At 45.9% G+C, this 26,250-nt stretch overlaps 1 protein-coding gene across 1 annotated transcript in view; it reads right to left on the bottom strand.

The window, feature by feature from the left end:
• Nucleotides 1-4,618: 4,618 nt before the first annotated feature.
• LOC140910956 (uncharacterized) overlaps nt 4,619-26,250 on the bottom strand; it is a 32,448-nt gene continuing 10,816 nt past the window's right edge. Inside the window, exons 3-5 of the mRNA XM_073343169.1 lie at nt 8,523-10,846; nt 5,748-7,177; nt 4,619-5,160 (exon numbers count right to left, since the gene is read on the bottom strand). Of these exons, the coding sequence (XP_073199270.1) occupies nt 4,619-5,160; nt 5,748-6,306 (1,101 nt within the window). The 5' untranslated portion in view covers nt 6,307-7,177; nt 8,523-10,846. The remainder of the gene's footprint in view (nt 5,161-5,747; nt 7,178-8,522; nt 10,847-26,250) is intronic.

Raw genomic sequence — 26,250 nt, 5'->3', positions numbered from 1 at the left:
ACGTGGCAGGACTGGGCAGGAAATCCAACGATGCGGTTAACGGACAGAAGGAACGTGCTTCGAGAAGCCATCCATTGGTACTGAGGTTACCTCTGGAGGACATGTGGCGACCATCAAGGGCTGTTGTGTAGCCCCATGTAGCTCCCAACCAAGTTCCTGACTGACTGGTGAATCCAGCCTGTCCAGGGCAAATGTTCCAAGTTGTGAGTCCAGTAGCCTCCAGGCAACTTATGGCCTAGCCTGTGTGGTGTAGCACACACAGTTCTCCAGTGTGGTGTGATGCACACAGACAGCTAGGAAGCTGCTCTGTTGTCTGTCTGCACTCCATCAGCTAAAGGAAACTCCATGCCACTGTCATGCTTGTGGCATGCGTGGCAAAATCAGGTGACAGCCCATTGTGTGGTTTTGTTGTTGCCACCAACAGCCCATCGGCACTTTCAGGGCACGTGGGTTTGCTGTTGCTGACCAGTGGCTTCGGGGTACGGCTACATGGGGTGAACATTGCATCATGAAGGCAGCATGGTGATACAATTGCTACGGAGGCTTTGCACAGGCCCCTTCAGCGTGCATGCATGAACGCTGGCAGCCGGCTCTGTGCCATGGCCAGGTGCACTTTGCTCCTGTGTGTAGGCATATGCGCCTGTGAGCTCAGAAGTAAGATAGTCACCACTGAGGGTGACTATTAAGTGCTTATTACAGCATAGTGCCGTGGGTGGTCAGGCAGGCTTGGGTCACAGCATCATGTTCAGTCCTGCAGTTCTCCCCTCACGTGACTTGGAAGGAGACATGAGCCGACTGCTGTACCCATAGGTCTAATTCACGGGGCAGTCACTTGGTGCGTGGTGTCACATGTTGTTTGGAGCCTAGCAACTGATCCTGCACCGGATGTCAACTCCACACCGGGGCCTAGTTTAAAAAAAAAAAAAAAAACAACCACCAACTAGCAATTGTGCACATGGATGTGTCACTTTGTGGGAGCCCAGCTTGAGAACCCTGAACAAAGCCAGATTTTGAGAGTGGGGATGCTTGTCCCTTTAGAGGGGTCTCTGTTTTTGGGGGCTCAATCAGAGGTGCCCAAAATCAATATTTAAAAAGCAGGCCCAGAATTTCCTCAGCGTTGTGCATGTCAGAAAGTGAAGGTAGCACGTTGCATCATCCTGGTTTGTCAGGACTTTGTAGGCACAGCTACACCACAACCTCTTGCAGTTGCCAAGCTAGGGTAAGGTATATTCAGTGTTGAATACAGATCATGCTGTATCATGCTACTTCTGGGACCAGATTGAATGTGCTGGTGAAAGGAGACTGGCTTAGTCCCAGGTGTTTTCAGATGTACAGGAGGTCACAGCTGCAGCTGGCCCCTTCTGGTACCTACAGAGAAAGGGCAGGTTTCAGAGTAGCAGCCGTGTTAGTCTGTATCCGCAAAAAGAAAAGGAGTACTTGTGGCACGTTAGAGACTAACCAATTTATTTGAGCATAAGCTTTTATGAGCTACAGCTCACTTCATCGGATGCATAAAGTGGAAAATACAGTGAGGAGATTTATATACACACAACCATGAAAAAATGGGTGTTTATCATACACATTGTAAGGAGAGTGATCACTTAAGGTGAGCTATTACCAGCAGGAGAGTGGGGATGGGGGAGAGAAAACCTTTTGAAGTGATAATCAAGGTGGGCCATTTCCAGGAGTTAACAAGAACATCTGAGAAACAGTGTGGGGGGAGGTGGGAAGGAATAAACAAGGGGAAATAGTTTTACTTTGTATAATGACTCAACCACTCCCAGTCTCTATTCAAGCCTAAGGGTATGTCTACACTACGAAATTAGGTCGAATTTATAGAAGTCGTTTTTTTTTAAATCGGTTTTATATATTCGAGTGTGTGTGTCCCCACAGAAAATGCTCTAAGTGCATTAAGTGCATTAACTCGGCGGAGCGCTTCCACAGTACCGAGGCAAGCGTCGACTTCCGGAGCGTTGCACTGTGGGTAGCTATCCCACAGTTCCCGCAGTCTCCGTTGCCCATTGGAATTCTGGGTTGATATCCCAATGCCTGATGGGGCTAAAACATTGTCGCGGGTGGTTCTGGGTACATATCGTCAGGACCCCGTTCCCACCCTCCCTCCCCCCGTGAAAGCAAGGGCAGACAATCATTTCGCGCCTTTTTTCCTGAGTTACCTGTGCAGACGCCATACCACGGCAAGCATGGAGCCCGCTCAGGTAACCGTCACCCTATGTCTCCTGGGTGCTGGCAGACACGGTACGGCTTTGCTGCACAGTAGCAGCAACCCATTGCCTTCTGGCAGCAGACGGTGCAATACGACTGGTAGTCGTCCTCGTCGTGTCCGAGGTGCTCCTGGCCACGTCGGCTGGGAGCGCCTGGGCAGACATGGGCGCAGGGACTAAATTTGGAGTGACTTGACCAGGTCATTCTCTTTAGTCCTGCAGTCCTATTGAACCGTCTTATGGTGAGCGGGCAGGCGATACGGACTGCTAGCAGTCGTACTGTACCATCTTCTGCCAGGCAGGCAAGAGATGAGGATTGCTAGCAGTCGTATTGTACCATCTTATGCCAGGCAGGCAAGAGATGAAGATGGCTAGCAGTCGTACTGTACCATCTTCTGCCAAGCAGCCATGAGATGTGGATGGCATGCAGTCCTTCTGCACCGTCTGCTGCCAGCCAAAGATGTAAAGGATAGATGGAGTGGGTCAGAACAAGAAATAGACCAGATTTGTTTTGTACTCATTTTCCTCCTCCCCTGTCTAGATCACACTGCAGTCAGTCACAGAGAAGGCGCAGCGAGGTTAATCTAGCCATGTATCAATCAGAGGCCAGGCTAACCTCCTTGTTCCAATAACAACGATAACTTTGGTGCACCATTTCTTATTGGAACCCTCCATGCAGTCCTGCCTGAAATACTCCTTGATGTACAGGCACACCCTTTGTTGATTTTAGCTCCCTGAAGCCAACCCTGTAAGCCGTGTCGTCAGTCGCCCCTCCCTCCGTCAGAGCAACGGCAGACAATCGTTCCGCGCCTTTTTTCTGTGCGGACGCCATACCAAGGCAAGCATGGAGGCCGCTGAGCTCATTTTGGCAATTAGGAGCACATCAACCACCACACGCATTATCCAGCAGTATATGCAGCACCAGAACATGGCAACGCGATACCGGGCGAGGAGGCGACGTCAGCGCGGTCCCGTGAGTGATCAGGACATGGACACAGATTTCTCTGAAAGCATGGGCCCTGCCAATGCATGCATCATGGTGCTAATGGGGCAGGTTCATGCTGTGGAACGCCAATTCTGGGCTCGGGAAACAAGCACAGACTGGTGGGACCGCATAGTGTTGCAGGTCTGGGACGATTCCCAGTGGCTGCGAAACTTTCGCATGCGTAAGGGCACTTTCATGGAACTTTGTGACTTGCTTTCCCCTGCCCTGAAGCGCATGAATACCAGGATGAGAGCAGCCCTCACAGTTGAGAAGCGAGTGGCGATAGCCCTTTGGAAGCTTGCAACGCCAGACAGCTACCGGTCAGTTGGGAATCAATTTGGAGTGGGCAAATCTACTGTGGGGGCTGCTGTGATGCAAGTAGCTCACGCAATCAAAGATCTGCTGATATCAAGGGTAGTGACCCTGGGAAATGTGCAGGTCATAGTGGATGGCTTTGCTGCAATGGGATTCCCTAACTGTGGTGGGGCTATAGACGGAACCCATATCCCTATCTTGGCACCAGAGCACCAAGCCGGCGAGTACATAAACCGCAAGGGGTACTTTTCGATAGTGCTGCAAGCTCTGGTGGATCACAAGGGACGTTTCACCAACATCAACGTGGGATGGCCGGGAAAGGTGCATGATGCTCGCATCTTCAGGAACTCTGGTCTGTTTCAAAAGCTGCAGGAAGGGACTTTCTTCCCAGACCAGAAAATAACTGTTGGGGATGTTGAAATGCCTATATGTATCCTTGGGGACCCAGCCTACCCCTTAATGCCATGGCTCATGAAGCCGTACACAGGCAGCCTGGACAGTGGTCAGGAGCTGTTCAACTACAGGCTGAGCAAGTGCAGAATGGTGGTAGAATGTGCATTTGGACGTTTAAAGGCGCGCTGGTGCAGTTTACTGACTCGCTTAGACCTCAGCGAAACCAATATTCCCACTGTTATTACTGCTTGCTGTGTGCTCCACAATATCTGTGAGAGTAAGGGGGAGACGTTTATGGCGGGGTGGGAGGCTGAGGCAAATCGCCTAGCTGCTGGTTACGCGCAGCCAGACACCAGGGCGGTTAGAAGAGCACAGGAGGGCGCGGTACGCATCAGAGAAGCTTTGAAAACCAGTTTCATGACTGGCCAGGCTACAGTGTGAAAGTTCTGTTTGTTTCTCCTTGATGAAACCCCCCGCCCCTTGGTTCACTCTACTTCCCTGTAAGCTAACCACCATCCCCTCCTCCCTTTAATCACCGCTTGCAGAGGCAATAAAGTCATTGCTGCTTCACAGTCATGCATTCGTTATTCATTCATCACACAAATAGGGAGATGACTACCAAGGTATCCCAGGAGGGGTGGTGGAGGAGGGAAGGAAAATGCCACACAGCACTTTAAGCACAGCACTTTAAAAGTTTACAACTTTAAAATTTATTGAATGACAGCCTTCTTTTTTTTGGGCAATCCTCTGTGGTGGAGTGGCTGGTTGGCCGGAGGCCCCCCCACCGCGTTCTTGGGCGTCTGGGTGTGGAGGCTATGGAACTTGGGGAGGAGGGCGGTTGGTTACAGAGGGGCAGCAGTGGCAGTCTGTGCTCCAGCTGCCTTTGCTGCAGCTCAACCATACACTGGAGCATTCTGGTTTGGTCCTGCAGCAGCCTCAGCATTGAATCCTGCCTCCTCTCATCACGCTGCTGCCACATTTGAGCTTCAGCCCTGTCTTCAGCCCGCCACTTACTCTCTTCAGCCCGCCACTTACTCTCTTCAGCCCGCCACCTCTCCTCCCGGTCATTTTGTGCTTTCCTGCACTCTGACATTATTTGCCTCCACGCATTCGTCTGTGCTCTGTCAGTGTGGGAGGACAGCATGAGCTCGGAGAACATTTCATCGCGAGTGCGTTTTTTTTTCTTTCTAAGCTTCACTAGCCTCTGGGAAGGAGAAGATCCTGTGATCATTGAAACACATGCAGCTGGTGGAGAAAAAAAAAGGGACAGCGGTATTTAAAAAGACACATTTTATAAAACAGTGGCTACACTCTTTCAGGGTAAACCTTGCTGTTAACATTACATACATAGCACATGTGCTTTCGTTACAAGGTCGCATTTTGCCTCCTCCCACCGCGTGACTACCCCCTCAACCTTCCCCCCTCCCTGTGGCTAACAGCGGCGAACATTTCTGTTCAGCCACAGGCAAACAGCCCAGCAGGAATGGGCTATACTGAGTGTCCCTGAATAAAGGCACTCTATTTCAACCAGGTGACCATGAATTATATCTCACTCTCCTGAGGATAACACAGAGAGATAAAGAACGGATTTTGGTTGAATGCCAGCAAACATACACTGCAATGCTTTGTTCTACAGTGATTCCCGAGTATGTGTTACTGGCCTGGAGTGATAAAGTGTCCTACCATGAAGGACGAAATAAGGCTGCCCTCCCCAGAAACCTTTTGCAAAGGCTTTAGGACTACATCTAGGAGAACCGCAAATGCCAGGGCAAAGTAATCCTTTCACATGCTTGCTTTTAAACCATGTATAGCATTTTAAAAGGTACACTCACCAGAGGTCCCTTCTCCGCCTGCTGGGTCCAGGAGGCAGCCTTGGGTGGGTTCGGGGGGTACTGGCTCCAGATCTAGGGTGAGAAACAGTTCCTGGCTGTCGGGAAAACCGGTTTCTCCGCTTGCTTGCTGTGAGCTATCTTCTTCGTCCCCAAAACCTGCTTCCGTATTGCCTCCATCTCCATTGAAGGAGTCAAACAACACGGCTGGGGTAGTGGTGGCTGAACCCCCTAAAATGGCATGCAGCTCATCATAGAAGCGGCATGTTTGGGGCTCTGACCCAGAGCGGCTGTTCGCCTCTCTGGTTTTCTGGTAGGCTTGCCTCAGCTCCTTCAGTTTCACGCGGCACTGCTTCGGGTCCCTGTTATGGCCTCTGTCCTTCATGCCCTGGGAGATTTTCACAAAGGTTTTGGCATTTCGAAAACTGGAACGGAGTTCTGATAGCACGGATTCCTCTCCCCAAACAGCGATCAGATCCCGTACCTCCCGTTCGGTCCATGCTGGAGCTCTTTTGCGATTCTGGGACTCCATCATGGTCACCTGTGCTGATGAGCTCTGCATGGTCACCTGCAGCTTGCCACGCTGGCCAAACAGGAAATGAGATTCAAAAGTTTGCGGTTCTTTTCCTGTCTACCTGGCCAGTGCATCTGAGTTGAGAGTGCTGTCCAGAGTGGTCAGAATGGAGCACTCTGGGATAGCTCCCGGAGGCCAATACCATCGAATTGTGTCCACAGTACCCCAAATTCGAGCTGGGAACGTCGATTTAAGCGCTAATCCACTTGTCAGGGGTGGAGTAAGGAAATCGATTTTAAGAGCCCTTTAAGTCGAAATAAAGGGCTTCACTGTGTGGACGGGTGCAGGTTTAAATCGATTTAACGTTGCTAAATTCGACCTAAAGTCCTAGTGTAGACCAGGGCTAAGTTAATTGTATCCAATTTGCAAATTAATTCCAATTCAGCAGTCTCTTGTTGGAGTCTGTTTTTGAAGTTTTTTGTTGAAGAATAGTCACTTTTAGATCAGAAACCGAGTGACCAGAGAGACTGAAGTGTTCTCCGATTGGTTTTTGAATGTTATAATTCTTGATGTCTGATTTGTGTCCATTTATTCTTTTACGTAGAGACTGTCCAGTCTGACCAATGTACATGGCAGAGGGGCATTGCTGGCACATATCACACTGGTAGATGTGCCGTGAACAAGCCTCTGATAGTGTGGCTGATGTGATTAGGCCCTGTGACGGTGTCCCCTGAATAGATATGTGGGCACAGTTGGCAACGGGCTTTGTTGCAAGGATAGGTTCCTGGGTTAGTGGTTCTCTTGTGTGGTTGCTGGTGAGTATTTGCTTCAGGTTGGGGGGCTGTCTGTAGGCAAGGACTGGCCTGTCTCCCAAGATTTGTGAGAGTGATGGGTCGTCCTTCAGGATAGATTGTAGATCCTTGATAATGCGTTGGAGAGGTTTTAATTAGGGGCTGAAGGTGACGGTTAGTGGCATTCTGTTATACAATGTGTATGATAAACACCCATTTTTTCATTATCTGTGTGTATATAAATCTCCTCATTGTATTTCCACTTTATGCATCCGATGAAGTGAGCTATAGCTCACGAAAGCTTATGCTCAAATAAATTGGTTAGTCTCTAAGGTGCCACAAGTCCTCCTTTTCTTTTTAGAGAAAGGGCAGTGAGGCTGACTAATATGGTTTCAGTTTCAAAGTAACATTATCTCTTTGCTCTGCCTGGAGATGCGAGCACTGATAAAGGATCATGCCTCCTATATAAACTTTCTGCTTCATCCCTAGAGCTGACTTGTGGTAGACTCGTCTGTGGCCTGTACCCCTAGAGATGAGGTGCTGTGCGTGAGCGTAAGGTCAGTCTAGGTTCTCATAGAGCCCCCCCCTCACCAGGGTATCTGGTCATAGCAGGTTTGATGGGTGAAAATTCTTCCTGCATTTGACATTGTTGTCACAAATATGGCAGTGATTTATTACGGGATCACTTCTGAAGGTCAAGGATGATCTTCAGCTACACAGAGAGCAATGCTACTTATAAGGCCATCACCACCCTAGTATCTGAGCACCCCATCCCACCACTGAATTCATCCTCAGAACCCCCCTGTGAGGTAGGGCAGTACTAATATCCCTGTTCCACTTGGGAAACTGAGGCACAGAGCAATTAAATGACTTGACCAAGCTCACACAGGAAGAGAGCCAGCCACAAAATAATAATCCGGGGGAAAGGTCCCCACCACAAAAAGAATGGACATTTTCAGTTTTTAATATGAAAACTAAATGTTTTGTTTTTCCAGTGGCTGGGGTGGATAAAAACACAGAGAAAGCATTTTCCACAATTTCAAAACAAAAACATTGTAAGGTCTCCTTTTAAAATTCGTTTCAAATTTTTGTGGAGGAGAGAAGTAAAACATTTACCTCTGAAAATTTTCAAAAATGGGGTTTGGTCAAAACAATTTTCAAAAACCAACTTTAGTCCCAAAGCATCAGTCTGGAAGCCTCCGGGAGAGCTGGGAATCACACCTTTGTCAGCTGTTCTTGCCTCACTAAGGCCTATTGCCTGGGTGGCGCACCTCGCCTTGCCATAGCGTATGGGCAGGGAAGCGATTAGTGTTCTGGGAATGGTGTGTCAGTTGCACAGGCCTATGCTGAACACATGCCAGCTCTGGGACTGAAGCAGCTTCTCAGGCTGGCTGTGGCAGCTCTCCACCCCTCGTTCATTTCAGGGGATAGGGTATGAGGGCTTGGCTAACCTGAAACATCCAAAGATCACACCTTGCGTAGCCTAGAGCCAGCAGCGGCTGTATAGGGGGTTCAATCTGTATCCAACGCCAAACTTCTCCGTGGTTGTGTGAGAATGATTCACTTCCTCAGGGTTGGCCAAATTCTGATGCTCAACAGCAGTCAGAGCAAAGAGACAAGCAAATAACAATACGCTCAGGCTTCTGGGTGGGGATGCTGAGGACTCTTTGTAGCTCACAGAGAAAAAAAAAACCCAACACCACTGAATCAAATCTAGAGAAAATAAAGAGAACTTCCCCTCTCCCTTATAGGGCATCGCACAAGCCAAATGACAACCAGGTAACCCCAAGTGCCACACACATGTAAGAACTTAGCAAAGTATTATCAATGTCTAGTATTATTTTATTCAATTATATCTTTATAAAAGGTATTTCTCCACATTTTGAACTACTCTCCTGCCAAACTTTGGTCTCTCGTCCAGGACAGCTGCCAGTGCTATCTAGCAATGAGACAGTTTAACAAATGTTCTGCAGGAGCAAATATTTTCAACAAAGGAACCAATCAAGCCACATGGCAGTGGATCCAGATTCTTGATAAGCAAACAAACTGCATTAATTTACAGGAGAACAACAATATGGCTAGTTGGGGATTAAGTTCTTTCTTTCACTAGATGCCCTAGTCCATGGCAGACATACTTTAACTGTACTGATCCAGAACACCCACCTACAACGCTCTTAAAAACGTAGATTAGAAGCGCTCTTTCTGAAGAGCTGGATACCTGCATTAAAGAGAAACAGGGCTCATTTTGCTCAGCCCAACAGTTGTAAAGTTGTACACATAAGAAGCACTCGTCAACAGGTATTGTGAAAGGTGTTTGAAAATTAAGGCCAAAAGTTTGTCATCTAAATAACAACCTCAAATAAAAGCGGCCCAATGTGTTTGTACAATGTTGAGCACAGGGGGTCCTGCTCCATGACAAGGCCCCTGGGCACTACAGGAATACAAATCAATCAATAATAATGTTTCAGAAATAATGAGCCTGCCACTACATCCAGCAAAGTCAACGGGAACTTGAGAAAAATCAGGCCACTTTTATTTACGTGCCTTAAGTATGACTCAGGTATCCATTCAGCAATTCTATCTGTGACAAAATGGTACGGTGGGGTGGTGTCCTAGCCCTTCCAGCATGCTTTTCTTGGCGGAAGGGCTAAGACACCACCCCATTCCCCACTAGTAGCCTAGGAAGCTTGTAGAGAAGGGAAGGGGTCTGGGTTTGTTTCTCACTCTGAGCCACAGCAGGTTTGTTTGTTTTTTTAACCTTCTGCCCCCTTAGGTAGGGTTACCCTACATCTTTGATGCTGGGGCAGGGTCTCCCTTCCTCTGGTTCTCTGGTCTTTAACTTGTCAGCAACACACCTCCAAGCTCCAGTCCTCTCTCCTTCCTCACTCCACCCTGTCTGCCTGAAGCAGGGGAGGTTTATTAAGTTCCTGACAGAGCCTTAATTGACTACAGGTGCTCCAATTAACCTGTAGTAACCTTCCCTAGTCTATAGGGAGCCACGCCTTAATTAGCTTAGGGCATATATATCTCCCCTCTCCCACTGCTCCCTGGCCTTGCTGTATCACATATCCCATTCAGCACTTGTTTAAGTCCCATTAATTTAAATGGGATTTAAGCACATAAAGTTTAGCATACATTTAAGGGCTTTGCTGAATAGGTAGGGATTTAATCCTGGGCTTTAATACTTAGCTGAATCACTATTTAACAGCCTAACTTTGGGCACCCAATTTTGAAAATTTAGGCCTAAGGATTGTACTATGATTGACATTTCTGAATTGCTGCGGGTGATGGCCATCGTCTTGAGGAACAATATAAATTAGGGACAGACAGCAGTCTATTGTAGTAATTGGATTTACAAATCTACCCTGTGAGCTCAACTGTAAAATAATATATGAAAGTGATAACAAATGCTGATGGGAAAAGGTATGAAAGGGAGGCAAATACTGAATTAGTGCAGATAAAAAGACCTCCTGATATAACAAGGACTGTCCTAGGATCATGCCTGGAAAACAAGAACAACATGGGATCGAAAATTAATGAGCCAAAATTGGTGTGTTGAAAATTAGGCTTAATTGGTGGACAAAATAATAAGGGGATGGGCTAATCCACCCATCACTCCCTTTAGGGAGACAGAAGAGCTACTGGTGCAAGTTTCACCATTATGGCTGCTACCCCCACCGTTTCCTAGGACCCCAAACCTTTGTTGTCCCAATCCTTAGAGATGTCCTGACCAGGCGCAGAGAGAAGAATCCAGATGACGTCACCCCTACCAGTTCCAGCTGAATCCCCAACTCCACCTGGGATGAAACAGGATTGGATTTTAACAGCAGCAGCTCCTGCTCATTTCAACTAACTTCTCTTTTCACTATAAGGACAGTTATTGTCCGCTAAGTCAGTGGTTCTCAACCAGGGGTCTCTGCGCGCGAGAGGGGGGGCTGTGAGCAGGTTTCAAGGGGGCCATCAAGCAGGGCCAGTGTTAGACTTGCTGGGGTTGAAGCTGAAACCTGAGCAACTTAGCTTTGCCATGACCCCTGTGGCACGGGGCCCCGGGCAATTGCCCGGCTTGCTACCCCCGAACGCCAGCTCTGGCTTTTATATGCAGAAAAACAGATGTTGTGGCTCTGGTGGGCCGTGGAGTTTTTATAGCATGTTGGGGGGGCCCTCAGAAAAAGGTTGAGGCCTCCTGTGCTAAGTGATTGTCCAGCAGGGGGCGTTTCCTTCTGTCCAGCTAAAGGGAAAGAGAACAAAGGATGTTGTTAAAATGAAAGCCGTGTTTAACCCTTTATATTTCAAACACCGTAACGGTTTTTCCCTTCTTTTCTTAATCTTTAATAAAAAGGTTAAAAGGATTTTTAATGGTGGTTTACCATGGTACGAAATAGACTAGCGTCCCTTTATACCAAACCTCTAACCTTGTTCACCGCTCTTAAATGATGGACAATGACTTATGTTTACACAGTTAGCCCTTATATTTCATCTAAATAAATACAATAATTCCCCACCGCATGTCTTGGCAGAGACTACGATCCATTTTCCACCCTGTTTTTATGTTAGTTTTACAACTAAAAGAAAAACACTGTTTTAAATTCAAATACTTCATCTCAATGTCCGTATTATTTTTCAGAAGAAACCAATATTCCAGCATGATGCAAACAGAGTTACAGACTGTCTTTTCAATGGGTTTCTACATTGCCAAGCTTGGAAACAAGATCATTTATAAGTAAGAGGCCTCCGACCAACAGCAGGCCCAGAAATGACATTCTCCTTTTTTTCCCGCTCGAATGGCAAAAGACATTTGAAAAAAGCTTCTAGTGATATTTTCATGGTGTACAGAACCCAGGTTTCATGGTATAATGGACCATGATTTCATTACAACTAGAGCTGTTCAGAAAACAGGGCTTTCATTTATTCATTCATTCATTTTTTAAAATGTAGACAAACATCTAAAATATTTAATACATTTCAGTTGGTATTCTATTGTTTAACAGTGCGATTAAAACTGCAATTCATCTTTTTGAGTTTATCACGTGAGCTAACTGTGATTAATCACCAGCCCGACTAGAAATCCCTTTACTTCTCTTCTCCTTTTCTGTTTGTTATTTCTCAACAGCTCTGCCGCATGCTGTGGACTGCGGCACTTAATTGCTTGCCACTTTGGACTTGATTCTTCGCTTCCAAATTAAAAAAAAAAACAAAAAAAAACAAAAAAAAACCATACCACAACCACAAGTCATTTTGCAAGCCAGCAACTGATCGAACGTTAGCTGCGTTTCTTCAGCATGACATGTGACAGAGCAATAGCGGTGACTTGCACAGACATACACTGGTGTTTTGTTATAATTCTGGGCACAGTCCTACACCTTTGACATCCATGGCACGTTTACTATTGGCTTCGGCCACTTATAACCGCAAAGCTATACAGCTATCTACCACCCTTTATTCAGGAAACCTAGAAACACATTTTACATTGTCCAGTACAGGAGCCAGGAAATTCAGTCTTTATTATGATGTCCTATTTATATTGCAGTGGTGCCAAGGAACCCTAATCAAGTATCAGGGCCCCCTTGTGTTAGGGAATATACAAACAAGTCAGTTTCTGCCCCAGAGAGCTCAAAATCTGTAGGTAGACAGGCGGATGAAACAGATAACAAGGTGGGGGAGTTGGATGGGATAACGGTAAAATTAAGAGGGTGAAATCCTGACCCCATTGAAATCAATGGCAAAACTCCCATTGACTTCAGTCAGGTCAGAATGTCACCCAAAGACTTACTCATAATACTGTAAGTCTCAGCTCACGACTGGCCTAACCAGTGACAGATGGCATTTATGATTCCCCTGCATACCTGGGTGCAGAATGCAGATAGTAAATGGTTAGTCATACTCAGAGTTTAAAGGGCAAAAGGGACCACTAGGTCATCTTGTGTGATCTCCTGTACATCACAGGAGCCCTCCCTCTGCTCCCCTGCAGGATTCTGATTGTCTTTTGCCCTTGGATAGGACCTGCAAGATTGGGAGGAGGTTCCATGCACCTCTGACCCCATGCACGTGAGCAAGGGACATGGATAATCTGTCCCTGTACATAGCTGATCTCATTTCCTCCTTCCCTTTAATTGCATAGGTAGAGCAGATTCTGGGAGATGCAGAGGCAGACAACAAGAAACCAAGACCTGAAACCTGGCCACTCAAGGCATCTTTACCAAGGATGAGGAGTGAATTCACCAGCCAGTTCTTTGGACCGGAAGTATATGAATCACACTCTGTTAATTACATGAGCCAGAACCGAGTCCCAGTGATTAAACTGCAAGTATCCTAAGAGTTTGCTTGGAAGTAAAAACTTGGTAACAAAACAGATTATTTGGATTTGACCCCAATAATTGGCTTGGCAGAATGTACACTGTGATGCAACCACCAACCTTCTGGCTGAGGACTGGATCATACACTTGTAAGTCCATTACTACTCCTCCATATTGGCCAGAGAATTCACCATGACACAATGTGAAACATTCCCTGCATGCCAGCAAATGAGCGCTGTCTCCACAGAGCTCCAAGCCCCTGCTAGCTCAAGGACAATGAGAGTGGGACCAGAAATTGACCCACCTGTACGCTGCCTAGGACGCTCCTGCTAAGTCACTACATGGTCATTAATCATCTGCATGTTAGGTGGCACTGGCTATCTATTATTTATTAGGTCAGAGGTAACTTTTTGCAGTCCTTTGACTTTGCCATAAAAACAAATAATTCTCAAAAAGAACAGGAGGACTTGTGGCACCTTAGAGACTAACCAATTTATTTGAGCATAAGCTTTCGTGAGCTACAGCTCACTTCATCGGATGCATTCAGTAGAAAATACCTCCACTGAAATGCATCTGATGAAGTGAGCTGTAGCTCACGAAAGCTTATGCTCAAATAATTTGGTTAGTCTCTAAGATGCCACAAGTACTCCTTTTCTTTTTGCGAATACAGACTAACACGGCTGCTACTCTGAAATAATTCTTAGTGCAACCTTAAAAAAATCATCATCAGGAAACATCACAGAAAGACACATGGTACTTTCAAGACATGCTCCCAAGTCCACGGGCTGAGGCTGGTAGTCATGACTTCGGAGACTTAACATTGCAATGCAAAGAAAACTTGCATCAGCACATTGTCTAAGTCAATATAGAATTCAATGGCAATGCTATCTCAGGGGACTAGATGAATGAGAGCCAAAAGTCAAAATCAGCTAAGAGTGAGAAAGACTTGGCAAGAAAGGAAATACTGATCAGGAAGTGGATATAAAAATCACTGCAGACAAAATTGTGGATGACACAAAGACTGGCAGAATGGTAAATAATGATGAGACTGGTACATTTATGCCTCAATATTAAATACAAAGTGGTTAAGTATGTTAGCTGTAGATGCCATGTTTTGAATGTCCTGATCTTTGTGCATTTAAATTCTCCATAACAACATCAAATCAAGGGATATTTTTTTTCCTTTTAAGATTTTGCAACATAGACTCAATTCCAGTATACTAGCAACCCTGAGAAAAATTGGCTCCAGGGCAAAAGGAAATCTGCGGGTGATTATTGCATTAAAATTATACAGTTTGTGTGCTGGGGACCAGAAATCCCTGACTTTCAAACACATCTATCATAAGTGAATGTGCAATTAAAGCCCCAATGGGAATGCTAAGGTATCGATTTTCAAACAATGACTGCTCAGTATTTTCTAAAGTTCAAACTCTTTAAGGGGTTTCAAGTTGGGCACCCCAAAAAATGGAAGAACCCAAGTTCACAAACACTTTAATTTTTTTAACTATTAAGGCCAATATTTTTAGGCATATATTACATTTATACTCAGGCTAAGAGCCCTTTACACGGCCAGAAAGGTGCGAAGATGCCACTGTGTAATTGCAAATCAGGTCCTTAGTATTCTGTCTCAATATTAATCTTATTTTTCTCCCAGTTTTTGAACAGGTACCACAGCAAGCTGGAAACCGCATTGCTGCTCATGTCACTTTCTTGGCAACATTTCCTCTCCCAGCAGTGTGCTCCCAAGTGCCAAACGTAATTAAAACCTATTTGCAAATCCATTTCGCCGTGGTTCACGCTAGGTGAACCTTTCAGAGAAGGCTGGGCAGAGCTCTACCGATCTGTTGTGGAAAATCCATGTTCAGACTGAGCTATCTAATAAACCAAAGAGCAATCCTGAGATGCTGCCTGAAGAGGAAATTTTCAAAAGCTCCTAAATCCCATTTTCCAAAAGGGATTTATGGAGTTAGGAGCCTAAGTATCATTGAAAGTCAATGAGACCTAAGCTCCTAAGGTTCTGATTTTTATAGACATTTAGGTGCCTAAAGACATAGACAGACATTGAATGGGATTTTCAAAAACACCTTGGTGTCTAACTCCTGTTGAAATCAATGGGAGTTAGGCATCTAAATACCTTTGAGGATCAGGGTATTTAGCCAAAAGAACAGGAGGACTTGTGGCACTTTAGAGACTAACAAATTGATTTGAGCATAAGCTTTTGGGGGCTACAGCTCACTTCATTGGATGCATGCAGTGGAAAATACAGTAGGATGATTTTATATACACAGAGAACATGAAACAATGGGTGTTACCATACACATTGTAACGAGAGTGATCAGTTAAGGTGAGCTATTACCAGCAGGAGAGAAAAAAAACCTTTTGTAGTGATAATCAAGGTGGGCCATTTCCAGCAGTTGACAAGAACGTGTGAGGAACAGTAGGAGGGAAAAATAAACAAGGGGAAATAGTTTTACTTTGTGGAATGACACATCCACTCCCAGTCTTTATTCAAGCGTAATGTAATGGTGTCCAGTTTGCAAATTAATTCCAATTCAGCACTCTCTCATTGGAGTCTGTTTCTGAAGTTTTTTGGTTGTAATATTGTGACTTTCAGGTCTGTAATCGAGTAACCAGAGAGATTGAAGTGTTCTCCGACTGGTTTTTGAATGTTATAATTCTTGAAGTCTGATTTGTGTCCATTTATTCTTTTATGTAGAGACTGTCCGGTTTGGCCAACGTACATGGCAGAGGGGCATTGCTGGCACATGATGGCATATATCACATTGGTAGATGTGCAGGTGAATGAGCCCCTGATGGTGGGGCTGATGTGGTTAGGCCCTATGATGGTATCCCCTGAATAGATATGTGGACACAGTTGGCAATGGGCTTTGTTGCAAGGATAGGTTCCTGGGTTAGTGTTTTTGTTGTGTGGTTGCTGGTGAGTATTTGCGTCAGGTTGGGGGGCTGTCTGTAAGCAAGGACTGGCCTGTCTCCCAAGATCTGTGAGAGTGATGGGTCGTCCTTCAGGATAGGTTGTAGATCCTGATGACGCACTGGAGAGGTTTTATTTGGGGGCTGAAGATGAGGCTAGTGGCATTCTATTACTTTCTTTGTTGGGCCTGTCCTGTAGTAGGTGACTTTCTCAGCAGTCTATACCCTTCTGTATAACAAGTCACCATGCCAGCGACTTGGCAGCTACAGAGAGCTAATGGTCACATGCTTGGTCCTTTCAGTTGATATAAACGTAGACTATTGTGAACCACTGTGACTGTTCTTTCTGGTATACTATTCCTAGGCCCCAGTTCAGCAAAGTACTTCTGAAACACATGCTTCACTTCAACCTTCTGAATAGCTCTGTTGATGTGACTGATTCTACTTATATGCTTAAAGATAGCCATGTGCCTCGATACCTTGCTTCATCAGGCTTCTCATGCAATATGGACTATCGCTGCTTGTCAGTGCATGATGGTCTGATTGTCCTTTGTGTCACACAATAGCCAACAGCAAGAAGGAGTAACTCCAGAGACACAGATCGTGCATTTTAAAAGTTTGAATCATAAAGGTCAATGTTCCAACACTACGTGATAATAAATTATCCTCTAATCCTCGGTCTTTGATGATAGCATCTCAAATGCATGCACATCGGCTCGCTGTGACCACAGGCTGGGTTTCAGAGCTCACCGTGATTGCTACAGCAAGGTGGCTATTAGCCATGTGTAGTTTAAAAAGAGCTCTGACACAAGAATACTTCCGTGGTCACCTTTCATCCCCAGATCTTTGTGTGCTTTACAAACAATTAATTAAGCCTCATGGCACTCCTGGGAATGCAACCAAATTAATTTCCCATAAGAAGCGGTGACACTTAACTAATTTATGTGGCTTGGGAAATTAGATAGGAGGTTCAAGGTGTCATTCCCCCTCCCCTCCTCCAGCATAGTAACTGTTAGAGTTACTGTTGCCAGCTTTCTTGTCCAGGGACCTGAGTTTATATTTATGGGGGGGGGGGCGTCGCATCTAAAGTGAATAGAATCATAGAATATCAGAGTTGGAAGGGACCCCAGAAGGTCATCTAGTCCAACCCCCTGCTCAAAGCAGGACCAATTCCCAGTTAAATCATCCCAGCCAGGGCTTTGTCAAGCCTGACCTTAAAAACCTCTAAGGAAGGAGATTCTACCACCTCCCTAGGTAAAGCATTCCAGTGTTTCACCACCCTCTTAGTGAAAAAGTTTTTCCTAATATCCAATCTAAACCTCCCCCACTGCAACTTGAGACCATTACTCCTCGTTCTGTCATCTGCTACCATTGAGAACAGTCTAGAGCCATCCTCTTTGGAACCCCCTTTCAGGTAGTTGAAAGCAGCTATCAAATCCCCCCTCATTCTTCTCTTCTGCAGGCTAAACAATCCCAGCTCCCTCAGCCTCTCCTCATAACTCATGTGTTCCAGACCCCTAATAATTTTTGTTGCCCTTCGCTGGACTCTCTCCAATTTATCCACATTGTACCGTATGCTTTGAAAGGAAAACCATCAGTGAAGGAAATGAAGAGCCCAAAAACATTCAAGGCTCTCTTCTGGTAGACAGTATTTGAGTGGCAGCTGCAGACCCCCCCACACCCCTGCATTTCAATGTCAAACTCTTTTCCCTATAGGCCACGAGGAATGGCTCTCTGGACCACTAATGGTTCACCGAGCAGAGCGTGAGAGCCAATCAATCAGTTAGCTGGTTTTAATCATTCCCCCTTTTTCTAAAATACGCAACAAACTACTCCCACCTCACCCCAGGACAGCCAATGACTAAACACTTTCTTAAACCTCAGACTGGGCATTTGTTACCCACATGAACTGAAGACATGCTCCAGCTCAACCACAAGGCATGATTGGGATGCAATAAGTAATGGGTAAAAGTCTACAGGCCGTATTATGCAGTCAGTCAGACTGGACGATCATAATGGACCCTTCTGGCTTTAATGTCTGTGGATTATTTCCTACCATTCTTTACAGCACAGCTAGAAGCATTAAATTGCAAAATAAATGGTCCCTCTTAGGCGCCTATTAAGTATCTGGCCTCTTGGGACCTGATGAGAGAGTACAGCTGTGTCACCCTTGGGCATCAGCCTCAGTGTTTTCAGTAAGGTGTTCAGCTGACCAAGGTGAAAGGATTTCCACCCTGGGTAATGGGGGGGTTGAGTTTTAAAATTATGCCGGTGTGGTTCGTATGAGATTCCATCCAAGGGTTACCCACCATACCCATGCTCTCCGCCCTGTTGAATCATCCTGAAAGCAAGCACAGGCCTCCGCATCAGGAATCCTTTGAAAAATCCACCCCTCTGCCAAGGGTGAGCCATGCTGACTGTCACATCAGACCGCACAGCACCACTGAGCACACAGCACACCTGACCTCCACAGGATAAATTTGGGGGAATTCAGGGCTGGGGGAGGGACCTCAGAGCGTAAAGGTAGGTATATGCAGAGACCCGTGGTGGATGCTGACAGATTCAGAGGGTTCCAGGGCAAGTTAAGGCTGACTGTCACAATTCTTTAAAAAAAGAGGGACGCAGAGACAAAGAGCTCCAACTCATACTGTGTTGTGTTACAGTTCCATATATCTATGCAGCCAAATCAGTCACAAACACCCCTGGGTCTTAATTCATCCATTTGCTACAGTTATCCAATAGACAGTTCATTCAAGAAAGCAGATCTCACACTGTGGCTTGTGCACAATACCAGGGACTGAACCATTGTGGCTTCAAGCCCTGCTACTGCCTCAGTTTCCCCTTCCCCTTCTTCCTTAGTTAAGAAAAAAAAAAAAAAAACTTTGCCATGTAGGTGGCAATAAACTCTGCCCTTTTGGGAGTCTAAAGGGCTGAGTCTAAACTAACACTCTAAACCTTCCAGCCATCTTTCCCACGTTAAATTAGTTCTTTGCCGCTTACCATGAGTCAGAGGTGTGTAAAGAAGGGAATCAAGCCCTAGAGATCCCTTTACACACAGCTGAGATATTTTCGGTGTTTATCTGAATACAATCTCCGCAACCTTTTGGAGTTCTCCCATCACTATAGGGCTTGGTCTACCATGTAAGAAGAGTGTCCACACATGGAATGACTCCAGAATAGCTATTCTGCTTTAAATTCACACCCGGCCTTAGTCCAGAACAGCTTTCATACGTAGACAAGCCCTAAGTAAGCAGAGGTTCCATTCCGCCTGTGGCTTTACAATCAGTTTCCGACCTCGGCTTGTAGGTTCATCATAGGAACTTCCATTCCATGCTTTCTCTTTTTGCAGATAAAATGTCCTGTTTTGCTGCAGGACATAATGTGTGATCCTTTCGTTGGCTGCTACCTGCTGACACTTGATGCTGCGTGAATCCAGAGAACAAATTCCTGCTGCGGGAAGAGGGGATGGAGATTTATCAGAATCAAAGGTCACTGAAACAAGGGTGCTACATGGGGCATGCTGCAGCTGTTCTCAATATCCCACACCTAGGACTGGGATGCAGGCAGCACGAGATGTTGTTTTGTTTTTCAGTCTTCATGAATGACATCTATGCACGGCAAAGGGCCTTTGTCGAAGAAGCCACTCAAACTGCTGGCATGTTGTAACAATCTGGGAGGGGAGGAGAATTATAACAAGATTGAATTGACTCGGGTTGAGACACAAACCAGCCTTATTAACAGAAGACCTTAGGCCAGGGGTGGCCAACCTGGGGCTCAGGAGCCACATGTGGCTCTTCAGAGGTTAATACGCGGCTGCTTGTCTAGGCACCGACTCTGGGGCTGGAGCGACAGGCGCCAACTTTCCAATGTGCCGGGGGTGCTCACTACTGAACCCCTGGCTCTGCCCCAGGCCCCAACCCCACTCCACCCCTTCCCGCCCCCTCCCCTGAGCCTGCCTTGCCCTCGCTCCTCCCCCAGAGCCTCCTGCACACCACAAAACAGCTGATAGCGGGAGGCGGGAGACACAGGGATGGAGGGTTAGGTGCTGATCGGTGGTGCTTCTGGCAGGTGGGAGACACTGGGGGCAGAGGGGGAGACGATAGGGGGCTGCTGACGTATTACTGTGGCTCCTTGGCAATGCACATTGGTAAATTCTGGCTCCTTCTCAGGCTCACGTAGGCCCCCGCTGCCTTAGGGAGATCCTCCGCTGGTTTAAACTTTAAATCACTGCAGCAACATTGACTTCAGTGGAGCGACGACAATTCATATACCAGCTGGGGATTTAGCACATGGTCTAATTAGATTGCGGTAGCGTTTGTAGAAGCATGGGGCACTGCCCCATAAAGAACATCTAAAAGTTCAACCTTCTTCCTATGTGGGATGGATCTAGGATTTCTGTTAGCAAAAGAGAGATGGACTATGTAGGTGTTCTATTTTCTGATGATGACTGTGGCCTTTTGGGACCTTCTTTGGGTAGAACGGTCTCCAAGCCGGTCCTCTGCTTCTGCTCAATGCTTTGGTCTGGCAAGTCATCTAGCCTCTCCCAGGATACCGATACTGGTCCCCAGAAATTCAGAGAGAGAGTTTCTTGGATCCCCCAATCCTGAATGAATCCACCAATTTTACAGCCAGATCTGGGTCTCCCACCTCGGCCTTCTCAGCTATAGTAGGACCCATACCCAGTACAGCCTTCAAACTACAGCATGTCACAAGCATAATAAAGAGTCATCATCCGTCTGGGAATGAAAAGGCAATAGGGACGTGTTGCAGCAGTCTAGCTTTCAAATTCTGAGCATCAGGTGAGCTCTTTCGCTTGTGTTCCTAGAAGGAGGCGACAGGTTCAGATCTGGATTCTTCATTAGACTCCTGTGTTCACAGTCAGGCACCTAAAAAAGGGGGGAGGGCAGCCTGATTTTCAAAGGTATTGAGCATCTGTAGCCTCCAGGGACTGGAATTGAACCCTACTGCTTGAGCCCCTGAATGGGAGTCTAGTGTTAGAAACGCAGGTTTGAAAAGGTTGACCTTGTTTTTAGGTCTCAATCCTCGGTTAACAGAAAAGAAGCATCAACCACAAGCCAGTATCGAACCTCGCTCCTTCAAGTGCCACAGCCCCTTCCAAAACCCACGTCTCCCCAGCTCGCGCCTCTGAATTTAATAGCAACATCTTCTGTGCATCAGCCAGCAAAAGATGCTTGTGGAGCGAAGAGCTCTCATGCACCCATTCTTCTGCCCTTCCTGCATCACAGACGAAGTCCCTCACGTGGTAACTAGCTTGAGCTGTTTATTCTTCATAGTTTGCATGAGTGTGTCAAACCCAGCTGTGCTGTTCTCAGCTTGGGGATGGAGGGGGAAGAGAAGGGACTAGTAATATCGTGAGGTAAGGGAACGTGAGTCATTTTGACTCATTCACCCAGAAGCTTGTTTACAAACATCATTCCTGTCCTCAGAATTCCCGCACTCGGTCTAACAGAAAAATAGATCATTCTTGTGGAAGACTACGTATCCGTTTCCAAGATGAGACTGCAGCCGTGTCATTCACTCTGGATGAGGTAACCAAAACAAAAACCCCACCTGCAGATCATATGGTCAACAAGGATTTTATGCGTGAGTGTGAAACCAAGAGGTAGACGCTACTGACAGACAAATAGGGAAAGGGGAAGGTAGAAACGGATCTCAAATGCCAATCGCAAAGAACTGGTGTCAGAGTTTAAAAAAAAATAAAAACAACCTCTGAAACAGGAAACAATTCAGCATGCAGGTAGAGACAGCTGGGTCCTAGCTCCCTTGGTACGTGACTCCACTAGAGAGGGGCCCAAGACTATGAATTAAGACCTAGATTCAGATCCAAATCCAAATCTCCTCAAAGTTTGCTTGTTGATAGATCAAGTATTTCCATTCATCCCATTACAGAGAGAAGCTTGAAACTAGATCCAACTTATCCATAGCTGAGTGGGATGGGAGGGAGCAGTTCTGATCCAGCATTCTAGTTCAGGCCAATGTCTAGTCCTTACCAATTACATGCAAGGTGAAACACTAAGGGTAAAGTTTTCCTCTTTGAAACTGGCTGCCGATCTCTCCTCCTCGGTACAGAGACCTGTTGCACATTCAGTAATCCTTTCACTGGCACCAATGGAAGTGTCTCACGCAGACTGAATGCAAAATTGCAGTAAGATCTACTCAATATGCGGCAGCAGTCAAGAAAACAAACAGAATGTGGAGAACCATTAGGAAAGGGATAAATAATAAGACAGAAAATATCATAATGCCACTCTATAAATCAATGGCATGCCCACACCTTGAATACTGTGTGCAGTTCTGGTCGCCCCATCTCAAAAAAGATCTATTAGAACTGGAAAAAGTACAGAGAAGGGAAACAAAGACGATTAAGGGTACGGAACTGCTCCCATCTGAGGGGAGTTTACAAAGACTGGGACTGTTCAGCTTAGAAAAGAGGCAGCTAGTGAGTCTCAAACTTTATTGGTGATCCCTTCCACACAGCAAGCCTCAAAGGGCACGACCCCCCCCTTATAAATTAATAACAGTTTTTTATATTAACCAGTATTGTAAATGCTGGAGGCGAAGCAGGATTTAGGCATGGAGGCTGGCAGCTCATGACCCCCCACATAACCACCTCACAACCCCCAGTTTGAGAATCTATAAGGTCTATAAAATCTATAAGGTCTAAAAAATCATGACTGGCATGGAGAAAGTGTTATTTACCCTGTCACATGACATGTGAACCAGGAGTCCCCAATGAGATGAATAGGCAGCAGATTTAAAACAAACAAAAGGAAGTATTTCTGCAGACAACACACAGTCAACCCATGGAACACATTGCCAGGGGATGTTGTGAAGGCCAATGGTATAACTGGGTTCAAAGAAGAATTAGATAAATTCAGAGCTATTAGCAAAGATGGTGAGGGACTGAACTCTATAATTGCCCTGTTCTGTTAGTTTCCTATGAAGCACCTGGCACAGACCACTATTGGAAGACAGGATCCTGGACTAGATGGACCATTGGTCTGACCTAGTATGGCCATTGTTATGACCTAACCTATGGCCTGGAGAACACTATTTATCCCTAACTTTTTTTTTTTTTTTTTTGCAGGATGAGGATGAAGGAGAACAGACGTCAATGTCTTTATGTTTATTTATTTCAGCAGGGGGTTTGCCCACCCATTTATACTCAGACTAAGCTTCATTCTGCAGAAACCGGCTGCTTTTTCCCTTGTTTGTGCCTGTAAAGTTAATGGCACCAGAAATCTCGAGTCATAAAACAGAAATGGCATTAGGCAACACAGTGCTATCTCAAGCTCTGCCCTCTTTATAGAAAATATTAACTCTTTTTAAGGTCTTTGTGACACATTTTAAAGGCCATTGTCACAAATGTAGCCCTCGGCAAGTTAGGAGGGGAATGGTCGCTTCAGTTGATCGATTGATTGAGCCATATTAGCAGTTTCCTTTCCCGCTTCCTTTGTCTTTTTTTTAATGACAAAGTGTGGATTGACCCTGGGATAGCTACAGTCATGGTAAATTCCACCACAAAAATAGCAGTTACGTGATTTGATGCAGCTCAATAACGCAACAGAGGAGCACACAGGAAATGAGAGGGAAGCGTGATTTATGGGAAATGTCATTTTGGAGAAGTTAGGCCACTTAGTGAGGGTCTGTTAAAGAGCCACTCAGGCCATAGGGAAAATGTTGCACAAATGGAAGCTCTTTCACTATTCCAGGGCAGGGGAATTCCACTGTACTGGCGTACTTTGAAATGTATGTTTGTTTTAATGAAGCTAGAAAGGGACCCCAAGTGAAATGTGAAATCTGAACAATCCCAGATTTCCAAGGGAGATTGAGATTCAAAATCCAAGCCCAGCCTTGCAATTTTGAGGCTCATTTAGATCACAAAATAGACATGTCATGTTTTCAGGTTTCTGTCAAGTTTGAGCCAAAATCTTACTAGACCCCCTCACAAAAAAAAAATCACAGCACAGGAAAACTTGTGATATGCCCTAACCCTGGAGTAGCTTGAATCTGAACAAGGAAGCCTAACCTAACCTCAGTCCAGATCTGCGTCTCAACCTGCCTCCTCAGCATACAGCTAACGAAAGGGGATATTTGTTTCTTAAATAGGTTCTGGTGCTTGTTCCCCATTAGAATTCACATGTCACAGTGAAGATGCCAGGTGGAAAAAAAGCTCTAAGAACAAGTGAACCACAATGATCCTTTTATTAAAATGTAAATTGTTCCTAATTGTTCCATAAAGAGGAAAATCTACCCACCTCCTGCATTCACCAACCCCAATAGCTGACTCCCACCCTACTCCTACATGCTAGAAACGCACATAATCCCTCCTGACCACACCACCTCTCTTGACTGTAGGGATCCTTCCAATTTCCCCTGCTCCACTTCATGCCTAGCCCACGCCCTATCACCCCTGCCTCCCAGACACCAGAAATGGAAACTTCTCTCTGCCATGTGGTAATGGTAAAGAATCACAGAAAGAGTTGGGTTCCTCTAACCCTGAACAAGGAACTTGGTTAGAATCATGGAAACAGCTAACGCTACCCTCGCTACCTTTGTCCTTCACTATAGAGCTTCTGTCTTTTCAAGTCCCTCCTACCTATCGTCTGGCTACTGGTTTAAAGAGACAGCACACACATCTTTGCAGACCCTACTGATTCCCTCCCTGAAATCAAGACATCCCACTGAACTTCACCCTCCCTCCCATTGCTCTCATTCATGTTATCAGACGTCCTCCCAATGGGCCAGTCCTGCCCCTTCTCCCTATTGGTAGCAATGAAAAACCTTGGATTCTCCTTTCCAACCAAGCACACAGGGATGGACTATAGACTCAAACCAAAATTTTCTGAACACAGAAGGCATGCACACATGTATCTGCATTTGGCTTTGGATTCCTACTCAGCAGGTTTCTACTGTGCAGTCCTGAGTAGGAATCCAAACCCAACTGCAAGTGGGCATTCTTGTTTTATATCCCATGGAGCACGTATGGCCTCTAGGGGAAAACACACGCACACACACCTTATAGAGTAAAAATAATTCTACCCGTGAGCGCCAGAAAGGGACATCAGAATGCTTGAACTGTAGCAAAGGAGCAGTGAGTGGGGCTTTATTTCTTCACTGCGTCGTCAAGTAAATGTGGAACGTATGCAACAAACTGCAACTGGTTGCGTCTCTCCCGGCTTTCCGTCCAACAGAAAAATCAGGCCTGTTCAAGAAATGGTGATTATCTTCCCTTCCAATGCCTGTTGGTACAGGGCCAAATCCACAGCTGGTGTGACTCAGCAATGCTTAATTGCTGTTGATGGAACTTTGCTGATTCACACCAGCTGAGGATCTGGCCCATGTGCTACTAACAATACTAGTGACCAGCATGTGTGGTGAAGTATTCATTGCAATTTTTTTTTAAATAGCTTTTCAAAAAAATATGACAATGTGCCGTTCCCTGAAAAGCTTTTTGACCCATTCACTCAGGCTAGTGTGAGAGAATGTAAGGAGGAGCAATGCCCAGCAATCTACACTAAAGGAGGAAGTGAGCCTGCCAGCCACCAAAGACCCCACTCAGGGTCCTCCTTAACAGGCAGTTAACACCGTTAACTTAGTTAAGTTAACTTGCTTGGATTCAGCGCTCTTCACATGGGATTTTAGGAAACACACTTTGCAGAATGGCAATAACAAAACTCCCGCTACAAGCACGAGGCCTGTAGGAAGGTTCTTTTACCCATGATCCTCTGAACATCCCACATGTTCCAGGGGAAGTGAACTCTGCAGCTTGCTTACCGATTGATGTTACACCTACTCCCCCACCATGATCATGTTGGGGCAAAGTGTCTGAATTAATGGGTTGATTTCAAGAGTCAACTATCCTTTAATGCAACCCAAGCCCTCAGACAGCAGTGCCTGACGCCCTGAGGGAGGCAGCAGTTGGCATCACTGCCAGAGGATACTATACTTCCATT

This window comes from Lepidochelys kempii, chromosome 4, assembly GCF_965140265.1.
Source record: "Lepidochelys kempii isolate rLepKem1 chromosome 4, rLepKem1.hap2, whole genome shotgun sequence".
Lineage (NCBI taxonomy): Eukaryota > Metazoa > Chordata > Testudines > Cheloniidae > Lepidochelys > Lepidochelys kempii.
The sequence above is the reverse complement of the archived record's forward strand: the minus strand, read 5'-3'. Positions and strand labels throughout refer to the sequence as shown.